This window comes from Momordica charantia (assembly GCF_013281855.1).
Source record: "Momordica charantia cultivar OHB3-1 chromosome 10 unlocalized genomic scaffold, Mcharantia_2.0 BLBB01000010.1, whole genome shotgun sequence".
NCBI lineage: Eukaryota > Viridiplantae > Streptophyta > Magnoliopsida > Cucurbitales > Cucurbitaceae > Momordica > Momordica charantia.
In genome coordinates, this window is record NW_028275158.1 from 9,420,283 (window position 1) to 9,438,857 (window position 18,575).

At 36.3% G+C, this 18,575-nt stretch overlaps 1 protein-coding gene and 1 long non-coding RNA gene across 2 annotated transcripts; both read left to right on the top strand.

Moving 5' to 3' along the window:
* Positions 1-6,567: 6,567 nt before the first annotated feature.
* Positions 6,568-8,325, top strand: LOC111022093 (polyubiquitin). Its single transcript, XM_022299257.2, has 2 exons — positions 6,568-6,691; positions 7,183-8,325. The coding sequence occupies exon 2, from the start codon at positions 7,183-7,185 to the stop codon at positions 8,107-8,109; it is 927 nt and encodes a 308-aa protein (XP_022154949.1). The 5' UTR covers positions 6,568-6,691; the 3' UTR covers positions 8,110-8,325.
* A 378-nt stretch (positions 8,326-8,703) lies between these two features.
* On the top strand, positions 8,704-17,649 carry LOC148208502 (uncharacterized). The gene is made up of 2 exons (XR_015787752.1): positions 8,704-9,823; positions 11,976-17,649. It is a non-coding gene; the product is annotated as an uncharacterized LOC148208502 (long non-coding RNA).
* Positions 17,650-18,575: the final 926 nt, after the last annotated feature.

The following is an 18,575-nucleotide window of genomic DNA, read 5'->3' on the forward strand; positions in this document are numbered from 1 at the left end:
CACCGTTCAGAACTTGGTCTTCATTTCTGATCGACATGTCAGCATTTGTAAAGCGATTGATGAGGTATTTCCTACTGCATTTCATTGCTTTTGTATACATCATCTAAAGATGAACTTGCTGGCCAAATTTAAAACGCCCGCGCTGGAGGCATTATTTTTTAAGGATACGAAAGCATTTCGCGAGTCATATTTCAATGAGAACTGGGTCCAACTGTGTGCACACCCAGGAGTTAGGGAATATCTGGAAGCTATAGGAAAGGAACGATGGGCTCGCTGCTTTCAGACGAAACTAAGATACTAAAAAATGACCACTAATATTGCAGAGTCCGTTAATGCCCTTTTCAGGCATGCACGTAAGTTGCCAGTCACCGTATTACTTGATCATATCAGAGGTGTGTTGCAGAGGTGGTTCTACGAACGTCGGACGCTTGCTTCTTCACGTCAGAGTACGTTGTCTGACTACGCAGAGGAAATGATTGCCGAAGCTTCGGATAATGCACGGATACACATTGTGATGAACATCGACTAGTTTAATTTTGAGGTACGCGACGGGAACCTGAATGGGGACGTTGACTTGCAATCGCAGACGTGTACTTGTCGGGAGTTCGATTATTTTAAAGTCCCGTGCTCCCATGCTATTGCTGCAGCCAATTCTCGTAGCATAAATCCGTACACACTATGCGATGAGGCGTACACAGTCAACAGTTGGATGTTGGGATGTGCAGAACCAATATTTCCAGTGGGTTCATCCTCAACATGGAAGAGTTCTCCGGGGTTTGTGAATATCGATGTTCAACCACCGAAGAAGGTCGTTAGGGTTGGACGGCGACAGACGGTGAGGATTCCTTACACAGGCGAGGTCCGTCCACCGCGCAAGTGCAGTCGATGTGGTACATCGGGACACAATTGTAAAACTTGTCGCGAACCACTAAATATTGTGTAGCAATATTATGGATAATTACGTTGTAATATGTAGACATTTATGTACCTAAAAAAAATTTATTACAAGGACTAATACATTGTATTTTGGTAGATATGAATAGGTAGCTTCTACCGCAAGTAAGAATTCATGCATATGCACTAACGATAGGTTGTTGTTCTTTCATATATGATTACAACTTGTTTTATGTAATGTTACTATTCATCAGTGACTATAGCTAAAAAAAAGTATGCTAAAACAAATTAGGATAAGTCATATTTAGGTCGGTGGAAAAAAAATCGATACAAAGAATAATTACAACTAAAAAAGGGTCTGCGAGCCCACATTTGTACAGCATATTGACGACGAAATAAAGAAATGTTGCTTTGAATCAAAGTGTCCATCTTTAACCTAGTTATATCGTACTCGAAAAATCTAACACAAAATATGCCGCAATCTGTGAACCCGGCTTGCTGAGGTACAGTACATCTTCGGACCCTCCATGGGACCGTGGGCAGGTTAGGCCGAAGTGCGAGCATCCCGCTCCAATGAAGAATCGCCGGGATTATTGTGTACATTGGCTTGAGCGCCTTCTCGAGATCCTCCAATGGGGTGATCGCTTGTAGTGAGTCCCATACAGTTAAATCACCACAAGATCAATCCCGATCATAACCCAGTGGTTGCCGCCAATATTCATCTGCGTGTACACGATATCGGCCTCGCTCCATGGGGTGTCGTAGTCCGATTGTCGTCCAAGCACGTACGGAAAGATGGTACGCTCTTGCCTCCAATCATACGTACATTTCGACGACAGGACACCCGGCTTCATGGCTGCATATGGTCCGTCTGTTCGTCGTAGCAAGTTCTGCAAAGAGAAAAACCCCCACAAATGTCATTCACGTATCGAAGTAATATCGTTCGTTACATACATGGGGGAAAGGTAAGCTGAACTTACGGAGAGAAGTACGTCGCCTATTGCGAATCGCACACGCAATAGATGTTTACACTTCTCAACCTTCCTCGCCGTTAGCATCATGAGCGAGTCGATATACTGCATGTGACATTATAAAAAGTATAAGTCTATAATTAAAAACAACTTTGCTGCTTCTAAACTTCACTAACCTCGTTGTCGAGTTGAAACTGAGGATCCAGGAGCAGTCCAAACCAACTCTTATATTTTATCCCGATGGACGTTGAACGGGAATTGCCGTCGGTTGATGGGTCGTCCATCCATTTCTGGAACCCCTCGTCTAGAAGCGGTGGGATGGGCCATGTAGGGTCGTACGATTGAACTTTGATACCACGTTGGCCGGTGGCCGTGTATATGGCCCGCAACTTCCACGGATATTTCCTCTTCTGAAGACCTTGGCCAAGTGGGCCTTCAATAAATTAAGGTTCAACCTGGAACAAGTATAAAGGAAGTTCAATACAACACTTAATGACGTTGGAGTTTGGGTTCGACGTTGGAGTTACCTTAACGACGGCCAGCTGTGGAGTTCCTCCATGTGATAAGGGTAGGGTATACTTTCTGTCCTATCCGTTTGCTTTCTCGATGTCCCTGCAGGTTGCGGTGTCGGTACGTTAACCATCCGCCCCTTACTTGCCTCCCTATCACTGGCGCACCCACCTAGAGTAATATCCTAAAAATGGACGAACATTTGCTTTAAGTAAATAAAGGTAGGTTAACGTAAGCCAGTTAGTATCGTTACAGAAATACCTCAATTATTCTGGCCCGCAACTTCGGATCCTCATCCATGTCCGTATCCTCCTCGTTACGCCCACTCGGATCACGTCCGCCCGAAGAACCATCCTGATCCGGCCCACCGCCCCTTCTTTCAGATTTATTCTGGCCCTTCGACATAACCTACGTAATAAAAATTATAAATATATGGATGTGAACAAGAAATTCAGATAATACAATAACTCTTACCTTTGTTAGCCTCTTCATATACTTCTTTATGTCCTTTAGGTCAGTCGTCATGCTCGTCAGAGTTGTCTCAATGGCCGTCACTCTGTCGTCGAGCCTCCACAGCTCCCGACTCCACTTATGCTTCGACTTCTTCTTCTTCTTCTTCGTCCCTTTCTGTGGCAACAATTGATCTTATCCTCTATCGTTTCTTATAATATCTTCTGTTGCATAATCAACCACTGGGGAAGCATCCTCACCAATAATATCTTCTGCTACATCATCGAGCTCAACTGGATCCCCAACCTCACCAGTAACGGGAGACTTCTGAGCGGTGGAAGTAGAAGCCAGTGGTTCTGTAGCAAGTTCTATGGGTGCAGGAGGTCCGACATGGGCCACCGGTGGATGCATAAGCGAGCCATGTGCTGTCGTTTGACATCAGTCGCCTCCAAACGAACTACAACCTTCGACTGTATAACACAAATAGTTAGGTCAATTTTAATATTAAATACTAAAAACAATAAGAACATTTTGGGACTCACCTTGGGATTCTCGAAGACCTCTCGCTCCAAAACATTAAAAGCACGCGAATAGGTGCAGGACCATCTAAGTAGATGAGGAATAGCATCGTCATTTAGCCTCAATGCTACTCGAGTCGACAAGGTTGATATTGTCGTATGCCCAAACCTGCAGTCACGTAAGTTAGACCCTACAGTATTTCACAGGTACATAACTACATAATAAATTACATTTAAATTTCACTAACCTGAAAAGCATATGGAAACCCATACAAGGTATACGTCTCAACATGGCTGGAGTCCATAGCGACCTTCTGTTTGTACGCCTCGACCTTGTCCTTCAGAGCGTTCTTCAAGCTCCAGAGAGTTCTTTCAAAGATCATTGAACTCCAGTCATAATTACAGGAAACTTCCCACCGATCCACAATCCCAAGGAGGCTCGTGCCCATTTTCTGCTTCCTTTCCTTGCCCATCATGGCAAGCTCTATGAAGTACATTATAGCAACCTTCACAGCGTCCTCGTCATTTTTGAATGTGTGTTCTCAAAAAATTTTTCTCAAACTCCGAACACTTCACACTCGCCTTGTCTTCAAAATACAAAATCCTAAGTCTTCGGTTACGAACATCCTCATCTACCCTATTCATGGTGTGTCTAAGACCGGTTATTAGGTTGAACTCCCGCTTCCTAAAAGAGACCCTATTCCCGAATAGGTTAAAACTAATGAGGTCCTCTCTAGGTTCCTCCTCCTCTCTAAGCAATATGTGATGGAGCAACGAACCGTTAAATACGACGTTCATCCCTAAAATCGGACCAAAACATGTTCGACTAAACATGTTTAACTGAGAGGGAGTTAACCTAGCCTTAAGACGAGAAGAGGTTTTCCCTACGTGAGTGAGGTTTGACAGCGCGGCCGGAAACCAGTCGTCTCGGTCGATCTTAAGTGTCATATTCATGTCTCCTGTAACAAAACAAAACAAAACTGGTTAAATATGTTGTCGATTCCATATCGGGCTTCTTCCAACTTAGAAATGGACCGGGTTGAAGCCTGGGATGAAATCCAGAAAGGAAATCCCAGAAGGATGGACTTTCTGGAATCCATCTCGGGCCTCATCCCGGTTCGAAATGAACCGAGATGTGTCCCGAGATGGAACCCAGAAAGCGATTCGAAATGGACTGAGACGAGGCACGAGATGGAAGATGGAATCCAGAAAGACTTTTTGGATACCATCTCGGTCTTGTCCCGGTCCATTTCGAACCAATATGAGTCCCGAGATGGAACCCAGAAAGTCCATTCCAGATGGATGACCTTTCTGGATTCCATCTCGGTCATCATCCCGGTTCGAAACGGACCGAGACGAGATGGAACTCTTCAGCAAAAAAAAGGGGTTATGGTTTCATCTCGGTCCTAAACGCATCAGGCTTAAAGCCGAGATGGAACCCTTCAATAAAAAAAAAATTAATGGAAGCAACACGCAAAGAACCTTGGCTACTTCAGATAGAGCCGAAGGTTGAAGTCTTTCACACCCACGCAAAGAACGAAGGAAAAAAAGTAGAAAATCATTCACACTTGAAAGAAAAATTACCTCGATTAGGGAATGAGGAAAGCTCTGATAGAGACGAAGCGAGGGAGACGAGAAGAGAAACGACGGAGATGAAGCGCGAAGTGAGGGAGATAGCGAGATGAAGACTGTGATGGACAACGAGATAGTGAATGAGGGAGGGGAAGGATCGAGCCAGGGAGGGAAGAGAGGGGAGGGCTGGGTTTTATTTCTTTTTTTAAATTGAGGGTAACTTGATAATTTTACCAAGCAAAATAAGGGGAAAGGTCAGAAAATAGAGGGGTCATGAATAAGTAAATATCAAAAAGGGTCAAAAATCCAAAATGATTATTGGAAGGGGTCAAAAATCCCAAAAACCCTTCAATATTCCAACGAGGTCTGATAATTTCAAACTGAACAATTTTTTGTTTACGAGTGGAAAGATTTTAATATATATTTTGATTAGAGAAAAAATATGGGATTTTTTTTTGGTTGGGAAAAGAGAGAGATTTTTGTTTTTAAATTTTGAATGTATTATATTAATTACAAAGAATCCAAATATGGAAAAAAAATTAATAAAAATAAAATCTAATTATTTAAAAAAAGTCACAAATCCGATTCAAATAAAGTAATAATTGAGCACAATCTTGATATTAATAAAAATTTTAAAATCTCCAAATTCAAATATGTAAAATTTGAAAACACAAATCATATGTGGAATACCGTTACTGATATGACGAATCTAATATGACGAAAGACCTTTCCTCTTAAATATATTTGGGTATTGACAACATGTCAACCCAAAATAGAAAAGTTGAATGTTAAATGAAGATAGGTAGCACCTTGCTGGAGCTTCTATGCCATTACAATAATATTAGTGAGATTTTGTCTTCTTATTGTCATAAATCTTAACAAACAGGATGATTGTTCGGAAGGTAAACAAAGAAGAAAATATAAAGCCTTGCGGTATCACTTACCATAGGTTTTGTGTTCGAGTCAAAGTTCATCCTTACCAATCATCTTTGAAATCAACTTCAACAAATAGAATATTAATCTATGAGTTGAACTTAATCTAAATTTAAACAAATCTAAAGAAAGAAATACAATATTATCGTATCAATTAGTTCAATAGATTAAAATATATATTATTCATCAAAAAGTTGAAATTCAAATCCCCACTTCCGCGTAGTATTGAATTCAAACTTCTTAAAAAGTTGGCATAAATAAAAGATAATTTTAGGTCAAAGCGAGCATAACTCAACACTAAAAGATTGTAAGTTGAATCATCTTCCCAATATGGTGTACTAAACAAAATTTAGAAAATACCCCGTAAGCCATTGAGATTGTTATCATCCATTTAAAATAGTAAATAAATTAGTAAATTAGAAAAGGGGACTACTTTTTAGCAATTTCCTATTTTGTTATAAAATTATTTTTTTAGACCAATTTTGTTATAAAATTATTAATAGGAAAAACTAAAGAAACGGAACGGCGTGAAGTTAACATTCACGTCACCTAACGGAATCCCCAGCCTTCGTCCCGAAGCTTTCAATTGCGCGTATACATGGAAAATCCACCGTCGTGACCAGAAACTTCTAGTAACCATTCCAGACGTGACAAGCAAGTAATGTAAGAACTGACACGTGTCCGCTTCTATAGGGAGTTACAATCTATACTAAGTCGGCAATTGCAGGTATAAATACGGTAGTTCTCGAGCCCTAGTTTTCATTATTCAGATTCGAAAAATCGAAACGTTTTCTCAGCGCGATTAATCTTAATCTCGAAAGCCGCTCTTCAGCCGTCTTCAAGGTTTTCCATATGATCTCTTGTTTTTGGTTTTAGTTTGATTCCTCTCTTGGTAGTCTGGATTTTGAATTCCTGTTCGATTAATTGATTTTTTAGTTTACTTTGAGCGTTATGATATGTAGTTTGTAATGGCGATTCTTGATTGTTACTCTAGAGTGTGATAAATCGGTGCTGCTCGCTAGAATTGAGCATTTTCTTTCTACTTTTTGGATGAATGATGTGTACATGATTCCAACATGATTTGTTTTGCTTTGATTCATTTGGTTTCATAATCCTCATTCTGCGATGAGACCATCTTATTATCTTTCTTCTTGATTTTTTTTTTTAGATTTACAAATTTTGTGATTCCATTCCGTGTGTTTTGCTGCTCTGTTTATGATAATTTGAGTAGATATTTTGGTTCCGGGTAATCTTTTTATCAGAGTATCATGCTCTTGATTACAGGATTTACATCCCGTTGGTTTGCTAAGATTTTATTTGATTGATTCTGACAGATGCAGATATTTGTGAAAACTCTCACCGGCAAAACAATTACCCTTGAGGTTGAAAGTTCTGATACTATTGACAATGTAAAGGCCAAAATTCAGGACAAGGAAGGAATTCCACCGGACCAGCAGAGGCTAATCTTCGCTGGAAAGCAGCTCGAAGACGGCCGAACCCTGGCCGATTACAACATACAAAAAGAGTCCACGCTCCACTTGGTGCTCCGTTTACGCGGTGGGATGCAAATCTTCGTGAAAACCCTCACTGGAAAAACCATCACCTTGGAGGTGGAAAGCTCTGATACCATCGACAATGTGAAGGCCAAGATCCAAGATAAAGAGGGTATTCCACCGGACCAGCAGAGGCTGATTTTCGCGGGTAAACAACTCGAAGATGGCCGCACTCTGGCTGACTACAATATTCAGAAGGAATCAACATTGCATTTGGTGCTTCGTCTTCGTGGGGGAATGCAAATTTTCGTCAAAACGCTCACGGGAAAGACTATCACATTGGAGGTTGAAAGCTCCGACACAATTGACAATGTCAAAGCTAAGATTCAAGACAAGGAAGGTATCCCTCCAGACCAGCAAAGGCTAATTTTCGCAGGCAAGCAGCTTGAAGATGGACGGACTCTTGCCGATTACAACATTCAAAAGGAGTCAACTCTTCATCTAGTGCTCCGTCTTCGCGGTGGAATGCAGATTTTTGTGAAGACCTTAACGGGAAAAACAATCACTCTGGAGGTTGAGAGTTCGGATACCATCGACAACGTGAAGGCTAAAATTCAAGATAAAGAGGGCATCCCACCAGACCAGCAGAGGCTGATTTTCGCTGGAAAGCAACTGGAAGACGGCAGGACTTTGGCCGACTATAATATTCAAAAAGAGTCGACTTCGCATTTGGTACTGCTGCGTCTTCGTGGTGGTCTTCAAAATTAGTATCTAAACTGTGGTACCTTTTAGATTTCCTCATCTCCGTACAATAATCTCTATTCTTAAAATCTCTGAGACTCGTGTGATCTGCTTATGATTTTTAATGTTTAGCTATGTAACATTTCCTTTATCAATCGCTTTATATTTGTGTATATACCGTTTGCTTGTATTCCTATGAGTCTTTCTGTTGTAGAACATAATTATAGATAATGATTCATCTCATCTGCTCTTGCGTTTTTGATGTATTATTTTTGAAGGGCGCTCACATTTCTAAAGCAAAGTTTCACACACAAAAACTGTTATTTATTTATTAAAACATACGACAAAAAGCACAGTAGAATGTGCATGTTTGTAGTGCGTAGGCTAGGAAATTAAAGCAAAGGTCACTTAGAAGGCACATCTCTGTGGGTGGATTTGGCACATGGATGGCAACATCCTTGCATGCTGTAGAATCTGGCTTCCTTGTTGGCCATGTTGCTGGCTCTGTACGTCACGAGCAACCTCCTGCAGCGCATCGCACCTACAGTGTTCCTCCACATTCTTCAACTGTCGGCAGCACTCTTCCAAGCCCTCCTCTCTACCCCATTGGTTCTCCAAAATTTCTCTTCTGCCACCGCCTGGCTGCCCCAGGAATTCCTGGCAGCTGCGGAGTTGCTCGTGGGGCCTGATGTGGCGGCACCTCTCCTGTCGCCCTTGGTTGTCCTCGTCCACCTCCACGGTGGTGATGGTGGTGCGGTAGGGGTAGGCGTAGGCATCTGCAATCAGTAGCGCAACTGCGAAGAGGGCAATGATGCTAGAGAGCCTGGCCATTGTTATTTCTTTTTGGTTGCAAATGGGGAAGTGGGGAATTGAAGCTTGAAGGTGGTTGGTATTTGTAGGAAATGGTGGAATGGTGCATGTAGGAAACGTGGAAGGAGTGAGGAGAGCCATGTAAATGCAAATGAGAAGTCAGATGTGTGGCAGTTTGAAGTGTGGGATTTGGTCTTTTCTACTGCTAAGTGCTAAGGGAGGTGTGGGCGTACGTGGTCGTTTTGCCGCGAACATCATTCTCTAAAGACCAACGCATAATAACTCAACTCTCACTTTTGTTTGTCTTTCTGTCTCTCTCCTACTTAGTGTGTTTTGAGAAGGCTGCTTTCATTAAAGCTATTTTGGCTATATTTGGAGTTGCTTTTGAAAGAAATTTGGCTCAAAGGTAGGAGCAACTTCTTCTTTAACATAATTGAAGAGAAATGCAAAAATAAAATAAATTATAAAAGAATAATGATGTGCAAGATAAGAGAAAAATTATAACCTTAGTACTCTGAAGTTTCAAGATTTTGTTCAATACATCTTTGAATTTTAAAAGGTGGTGAATACGTGTTTCGAAAATTTAAATTTTAACAGATAATTTTAACAGATTTATCAAGTTTGTGTTTAATAGATCTAGCAAGTCTTAATCTATTATTTTATCATGAATTTTAAAAATGGTTGAAAAAGTTAAGAATTTATTAAAATTAAAATTTAAGAAACACTTTGTCTATATTTATAGGTTTATCTGACCATACTTTTCCAGAAATATCAAATCAATCATTAATAGGGAGTGGCAGGTGCTCCATCTCAGAAGGTTTCAGGTTCGATCTCCGGGATACTATAAATACCCTTAAATCTCGATCTCCACTTTTTAAGCTTTCTGAAATCTTGGAGTCCGACCTCATCAGATCGAGAATCTTTGCTTTAGGTCAGTCTCCTTCCTTCACTTTTGTTTCGTTTTCTCTCTTTTTATTTTCGAAGTTATGTCGACGTCAGGATTCCTCTCCATAGGTGCCTTAACCATTTTAGCTATACTAGGTTTGGTGAGATTTTATTATTTTATATTAATAAATAGGTCAATTAAATAATTTAATGGTTACTGTTAAGATTTTTTTTTTACAATAAAAGATTTTATTATTTTATATTAATATAGCTCTTTTGTATTTTAATTAGTTTAATAAATAATGCTTTTTCTAGTAAAATCTAAATTAAAATTTCATAAATTACCTAAATTTTTAAATTTTCTATTAAATATACTTGACAAATACAAACCTGGGAATTCACAAAAATAAATACATAGTTAAAATGAAAATACATATCTTGAAATTTCATTGATCACAATAAAACAGACCTAAAAATTCATAGACAAAAATTAAGATTTATCTTTGATAATTCTCTCCTAATAATATAGTCTAATTTTTGAATCTTTATTTAAAATAAACTATATATAATATATCATTATATACATTCTTTTATATATAATTGGAATATTTAAAATTATTAATTGATTAAACTCATTAAATATATACTAATCAAAATTCATAAACTGCTACAAACTTTTAAAGAGACAATAATTCTAGTCCTCTAAAATTTTCTAAAGTCTCTAAATTCAAACTTTTGAAATATGTAAAATAAAAAATATTTATCTTTAACAGTGTGAATTTATTTTCGATAAAAAAAAGAATATAAAATTTATGACATTAGAGGATATAATATAAATTCTCCAAAAACATTTAAAATTTTAAGAAATCTACCAAATCATGCATAGAGTAAATTTATTAAAAAAAATGTACAACAAAAAATTCACACTATTAAACTATCAAAAATTAAAACTACCAAACATGACAAAGAACTCTGACTTATTTTAAATCAATGTATTTATTTTTATGAATTTACAAGTTTGTATTTATGAAGTATATTTAATAGAAATTTTAAAAATTTAGATAAGTGATGAAATTTTAATTTAGATTTTACTATCAAAGATGTTAATTATTAACCTAATTAAAATACAAAATAGCTATATTAATATAAAATAATAAAATCTTTATTGTAAAAAAAAATCTTAAAAAGTAACCATTAAATTATTTGATTGACCTATTTATTAGTATAAAATAATAAAATCTCAACTTAAAATACTAAAAAATAGGTATATTAATAAAATAATTATTTAAAAAAAATTCTTGAATGGCATTTACGGAAAGAAAAACGGACCGTTTTCTTTCCGTTCTGATGCAACAGATGCGTCTCTTGAAGAGCAAAGAAAACATGTTATTGAAAAGAACTCGGTCACAAATGGCTCATGGCTTTTTCGAACAAAAACAAAACAAAGTTCATATAATCCTTAAGAATCATCATCGACATGAAAAATAAGGAAAGGAACACCAATATGCTAAATGAGATTAAATTGGTAGCATGCATTATTTAAGAAATATACTTCACTAAGGCCAAGAACGAGATCATGATCGAAACAAGAAGAAATTAAATGGTCATATTTTCATAATGAAACTTAGAAACAACTAGAAAAGCTCACAATATTATCCTACCAAAACCTAAACATGCAACTGTTGGGTACTCTGTCCTAAAACTCGTAGTTTGTAAACAGTAAACATTAATGTGAGGTTATTCAGACAAATGTTGTTAAATGAAAGTGTATTTGTTTTTTAATAAATCCAATAAACTACGAACCCTTGGCTATTACAATGAGTACTTGGACTTTATGTGGAGACATAAACTGGATCAAGTTCAAGTAAATAGCCTAAACAGTCTATTGTACATGGATCAAGTTGGGTACTTTTTCCTAGAGACACTATTGAATACGGCCCGCTTTATGATTGTTACAAATGTTGTAAGGTGTCTTAAACGAAGTGATCTTGATTCGTTCGTGTAGAAACATGTGAGCGGGGGTGTTCTACACAATGAGATTGTGTAAGACTGACCCTGAAATAATCACTGTTACGTATTAACACCGTTTACGGATAACATTGATTAATTTCGTTTATCGATGACCTAAATAACTTGATCTAAATCCTGAGCCATCTATGAACTCTTATTTATTTATGATTCTCCTTTGATCTGCATAGGTGAGAGTAAGCTCATCAGCGCTGCTCAATATGCCTCCCATTTCAGGGATAAGACTGGATAGATAGCTGGAGACATAGAATTAGCAAGACGGAATTCACTCCTACCCGATTTAGGGATAGTAGAGAGGTTGTTCCCTTAAGGGCTGATCCCAGGTCTTGAACAAGGGGCCCCATCCTCTCATTGGCCCGAGAGGAATTGGATTTAGTGATTTGATCCTAAATCAATTGTTCATTAGAGGGATAGTGGTACTTAAGGAGAAAAGATGTAACTCAGGGGTAAAACGATTTTTTTTTTTTACCTAGCTGAGGTTACGAACGGCCTGTGAAGGATCAACTTACCGATGACGGTTATATCGAATGGACACAAATATATCTACAGTGAGGGGAGTGCATCTACAGGCTATAGTGGACAGTCCTGTTAGTTAACAAATGTTGATTAACCCAAGTTAAAGAGTTTGACCGGTTAGTCTCGAATCGTTGGAGCCCATGATCTGTAGGTCCAACGGGTCTCCATGCTAGCTCATAAAGGATAAAATTGATGAACTAAGTGAAGCAAGAATTTGAAGTGTTCAAATTCGGTTTTTAAGGGAATATTGTATTTTATATGAGATATAATATATAATCTAATTGACATTTAATTATTATGGAGAGCATGACTTATTTAAATTAGTTTTAAATAAGTTCAAAGCATGAAAAAGAGTTGTAATTTGATTAATGTGATTAATCAAGCTTAGGTGTCAAAGACCAATTAATATGAGATATTGATTTGGTTTGTTTTTTGTTTTAATAGAAAATTGATATTTCAATTTTTGTTTTTATAAAAATTAGTTTTATCAAAGTTTTATTTAAAAAATCAAGTTAGTGGGAAAAATCAAGTTGGATTTTCCCACTAACTAGTGGTTTTTGAAGTGTTTCTTCAAGGCAATGACACCTATCTTTTACATGCTAATGGAGTTTGAAGTGGAAGGCATGCAAGACATGTTTTTGCATGCATTTGGTTTTTATATAGGTGATGACGATCACTTGGATAAAGCTAATGCTTACTTGCATAAGTGCATAATTTTTCCACTCAAATTTCTACTGTCTTCTCCTAGCCATTAGTGTTTTCCCATGGTTTTCACTCAAAATTCGGTCCCACAACCGTGTTCAACAACCCGAGGATAGCACGAATTTGTCGTTGGTGGTCCCATTGAGTTAGGAGAAGAAGTTATAATGGAGGTCTTCAAAGGTATAAAGTTAATCTTTTTCTCTTTACCTTTTTCATCTTTTTTCCAAGCATGCTTATTTTAGTTAAATTGCTTCATGTATTATGATCCTTAGCTTCCGCTGTGCATGTCTAAGAGTTCCATCAGCAACTAAATTCAAAAATAGTATAACAAGCATAAGAACAAGAATAAAACTTCCCTCAAATCAAGAACCGACCTCATGGATCAAAGGCCACGTCTCAAGGTAGATGATGTGTCCCATCTCTCTTTTTTTTTGAAAGAAAATTAGGGTTTAAGACTTTAGATTAATTAAACAAAAACCCATTTGGAAAAACAGACCAACAAAGATTCAAACAACACAAAATCCCACCTTTTTTTTATTTTTTATTTTTATCTTTTAATAAAGCCCAAAACACATATACTCTCTATTTTAAAACCTCCTAAATTTGATTAAAAACGAAAAATGATCGCACCCTTCTTTATTCCAAGTCAAAACTAACTCTCGAAATTAAAATCACAATTTTTCTAATTTTTAGATCGGGCCAAGGCGCCAGGCGCCTAGCCTAAAAAAAATTCTGAAGTTTCTAAAATTTCGCCCAAGTAATTTGTTAACACCTTAATCTCAGCCTAAATAACCTGACTACAATTAAAAACAAGTAAAATTCGAAAAGAAAATAAGGAAAACTACTCCTAACTAATTTACACAAAACCCTTCAAAAGAAATTTTCAATTGAACAAGGAAGGGAAATTTCTTTTTCAAACTCTTAACTTCCTGAAAGTTGGATAGAGACATTCCCTCTATCTATTTCTTCTCCAAAATATTTTTTAACACGTTGGCCATTAACTTTAAAAATGTTACCTTTAAAATCTTCGAGTTCAATGGCACTGTGAGGGAAAATTTTTGAAATTTTAAATGGTCCAGACCACCTGGAATTTAGTTTTCCCAGAAATAATTTTAAACGAGAGTTGAAAAGTAAAACTAAGTCTCCTACTTGAAAAGATTTAGGCATAAGCTTCTTATCATGCCATTGCTTAGTTTTTTCTTTAAAAATCTTTGCATTTTCGTAAGAAAAATTCTTATGCTCCTCAAGTTCCATCAATTGAAGCTTCCTTGATTCTCCTGCAGAAAATAAATCAAAGTTTAGTCTTTTTGTCCCCCAAAAAGCTTTATATTCTAACTCTAACGGTAAATGACAAGCTTTACCAAAAATCAACCTATATAGGGACATGCTGAGAGGAGTCTTGTATGCTATCCTATATGCCCATAGAGAATCGTCCAGTTTTAAAGACCAATCTTTTCTATTTAAATTGACATTTTTTCTAAAATAGATTTTATTTCTCTATTAGACACCTCATCTAACCCATTGGATTGGGGATGATAAGCTGTGGCTATCTTGTGACGAACATTATACTTAGACAACAAACGTTTTACCGCTCTATTAAAAAAATGAGTCCCCTCATCACTTATCAAACATCGAGGGGCTCCATAACGAGTGAAGATATGCTCTTGTAAAAATCGAACAACTACCCTAGCATCATTCGTAGGGGTAGCAATAGCTTTTATCCACTTGGGAACGTAATCAACAGCTAGTAAAATATAATTCTTACCATACGAAGGAGGGAGCGGGCCCATGAAATCAATACCCCATACATCAAAAATTTCAACTTCCAGAATGGGGTTTAGAGGCATCTCATTAAGTTTAGAAATATTACCTGTCCTCTGACACTTATCACAAACCTGAGCGAAACTATACGCATCAGTGAATAGAGTGGGCCATAAGAACCCACTTTGTAATACCTTCGCTGCGGTCTTTTGTCTAGCGAAATGCCCTCCATATGGAGACATATGACAAGCCTCCAAAATTGCTTTTTGCTCCTCCTCCACTACACACCTGCGAAGGATTCCATTAGGACCAAGTTTATACAAAAAAGGCTAATCCCACATATAATATCTCACATCATGAAGAAACTTTTTTACCTGCTGCCAACTGAATTCATGAGGAATAATACGACTTACCAAGTAATTTGCAATGTCAGCATACCAAGGGATATTTTGAATGCGAAGAAATTGCTCATCAACGAATTGTTCTCGAATCTCTACTTGACCTTCCTGAACTGGGACTCGAGCCCAGACAAGTAGTCGGCCATTTGGTTCTCTGTTCCTTTACGGTCCCTTCCTTCTATATCAAACTCTTGAAGTAGCAAAATCCATCGTATCAAACGTGGTTTTGCATCCTTCTTTGCAAACAAATACTTCAGAGCAGAATGATCAGTATAAACAATTACTTTTGTCCCTATCAAGTAAGACCTAAACTTATCAAAAGCAAACACAACTGCTAACAATTCTTTTCAGTAGTGGTGTAGTTTAATTGTGCTCCCGTTAAAGTCTTACTTGCATAATATACTGGTGGTAAGGGTTGTCGAGGCCCTCCAAAATAATTACTGATTTTACTAAATTTAACTTGTAGAAGTAGCAAGGCTAGGTCAAATCCCAAGGGAACCAATAAAATTAATTTCTCAAAGTTAAAAAATGGGGGGTTTTGTAATTAAATTTTGAAATTTAAAAAGATAAACTAAAAGGAAAGCGAAAGTCAATCTCACCAAACTTCCAATCCAAAGGTGTGATTTTCATCCAATTGTAATCTTGATCATAGGCTTTATACAAAATTGGTATCTTGATTCAAGAACTTAGTCTATTTACTCGGAATAGCCGTGGTAAGTTTTAATTATCCTAATTTAATTAATTTAGACTAAGCATCAAAATTAAATCTTATTAATTAATCAACTGGGCACGATAGCGTTCCATATTAATTAAAGAATGACATTAATGATAATGAGAATGACTAAACCAAAATTAATTAATTTGAGATAGCTGCAAGTTAATTAATTTTGTCTCTTTGTTTCCCTAGAGTCTATTATACCAGTTATGTAAACATGGAAAGCCATAATACAGACATAAGCCAACCCCTTGCTACTTATTTCAATCATTCATGACAATTACGGATCACAAACTCATGGATAGCAGTAGAACAATTAATATGAATTAAGGCGTCAATTTAATTAATATAAACTGTTAATAAATAATAAGAACAAGAAGAAAAGAATACTTGAAAAAAGAAGAAATCTCTATCTAACTTGAGCCTCCCAAACTTACAATCGGACTTGAATCACCCTTGAGTTGGAAGAATTAAAGCCTAGCCACTCATGGTAGAGGGAGAAAACTGAATTTTGGAGAAGAGAGCTTTTCGTTGGAACTTGGATGATGGATCTCCGAATAAGACTTCTCTATTTATAGAGATTAACTTTATCCTCTTTTGAAGAGGAATTATCTCTAATAAGGAATTCCTAACTAATTGGGAAATATCCTTTTTAAAAGAAAACAAATTAAATAAAAGAGTTCCTAATCAATTGAGGATTATGTTTCCTACTTTGATTATATCTCTTTATTTACAAAATATTTTAAAAATTCATAATTCTCAAATTGAAGCTTCCCGCCATAATAATTGTGTCTGTATTTATTCGTTGAACTCTTCCCAATTTGGTGAAGTCCGCATTATCCTCTAAAATTGCGTGTTAAAATTATTATTCTTGAATATCTTCAATCTACCACAAAATGATAAATTCTAATTAAATTCTAATATTTAAACATAATAAATTAATAAAATGTAAAATAAGTATATAAAATATGGGTATATTTTTCATCTTATTAAATTCCCCCACACCTAATTCATGCTCGTCCTCGAGCATATCTTAATTCGACATATTGACTCCCCTCTCTACTCCTTTTTATATTGCTCAATATCCAAAATACCGGTAAATTTAATCACACATTAATGAGATGAATCATAATGACAATCAAGTGAATAAGCATTGATAAGTTATAATTTATAAAAACTCAAGTATCTCATTAACTTGTTAAAATTAAAATGCAAAAGACTTGACACCCTCACGGAGTTTCACTCAATTCTCTCAAAGTATTTTTAGGGTGCTTTACTCTCAAAGAAAAAACTTAGCATATTATTACCATAGGCTTGCAAATGAATCAAATATCTCCACTTAAAAATGAACTGAATACAAAAATCAAAGGGACTTTAATATTGGTTGTAACGGGGCTTAGGTAAGGGTGTGGTAAAATGAAATTTAGGGGTTTACAATCAAGACAACATAGTTATTTACTTGCATGATATTGATACAAATGTACTACTTGTAGGCTTGTCTTCTCTTTTCACATCTTCCTTGGATACTAAGAATCTTGGAGAAATTGATTGCTTCTTAGAAAATATTTCTCTAAATGTTCTCTCTTTCATTAAGGGAACGAGGTGACTTATTTTCATGATGTGACTTTTTTTTTTCAGTACATAGTTTGAACAGTAAGAATGTAATATCATGCAATGTTTTTATTTAATTGTTGTCTTGACAAAGGTAGAAATATTGAAGATAATAAATGAAAAAGGCCCAAGGTTTAAGTATTGTGTGCGAAGAAAAAAAAAAGAAAAATTAAGCTCAAATGTGGTTTTCTAAAAGAAAATGTAAAAAAGTTGGCCTTTTAGAAGTTTGAAATTTGGGTAAGCCTAAATTGCCCTTGTCATATTAAAGCATCACTTCAAACATGTGGTCACAAAATGTATTCATAAGCAAGTTCTAGAATAATCATGCTAAGTTTGATCACACTCATCACGAAAAATAAATAGAGCAAGATTTAATGTATTGCTCAAAGGCTTAAAAAAACTGACTTGGGTGTGTAAATTGCATCAAGTCCAGTGCATTTTTCAATAATAAAAAAAAATCAATGAGATACTATCATATAATTTTGAAAGAAAAACACTAATCATGCTCATCAACTTTCCTTCATAAAAAATTCAAACCAAAGATGCATTCTTAACATACAAAGCATTCAAGGGTATTGATCAAAATATCAAGGTTTAAAAAGGAGAAACCAGTGTATACAAATCAAGACATACTAAGTCTAAAGCATGAAAAAGATGCAAAAGTTTTTGAAAGATGAAAAAAAATCTCCCCCACACCTAAACTATACGGTGTCCTCAACGTATAACTATGTAAATTGCTTATGAAAGGAGAAAATTGAAACTTTCCTGATTTGAAGCTATTTGGACTCAATAGTTTAGGATGTTGGCGGTGAGAAAAATGTAAGCATGCTCTAAAGTTGAACTTCTTCTTGTAATCCCTAAAAAACCAAATAAATCAAGTGAAAGAAAACAGAAAAACTAAAACTATAAATAAATAAATAAAATAAAATATTTGGGTTGCCTCCCAATAGCGCAACTATTTAACGTCAGTTTGCTTGACGGTGTGCAGAATTATTTCAATCATCCAAAGTCTAACTGCACAATAGAACGTGACATCGTATTAATTGAGGCAGAAATTTCAGCATTTA

Excerpts from the sequence above, each read along its gene's own strand:
- LOC111022093 (XM_022299257.2), top strand. The coding sequence starts at position 7,183 with ATGCAGATATTTGTGAAAACTCTCACCGGCAAAACAATTACCCTTGAG.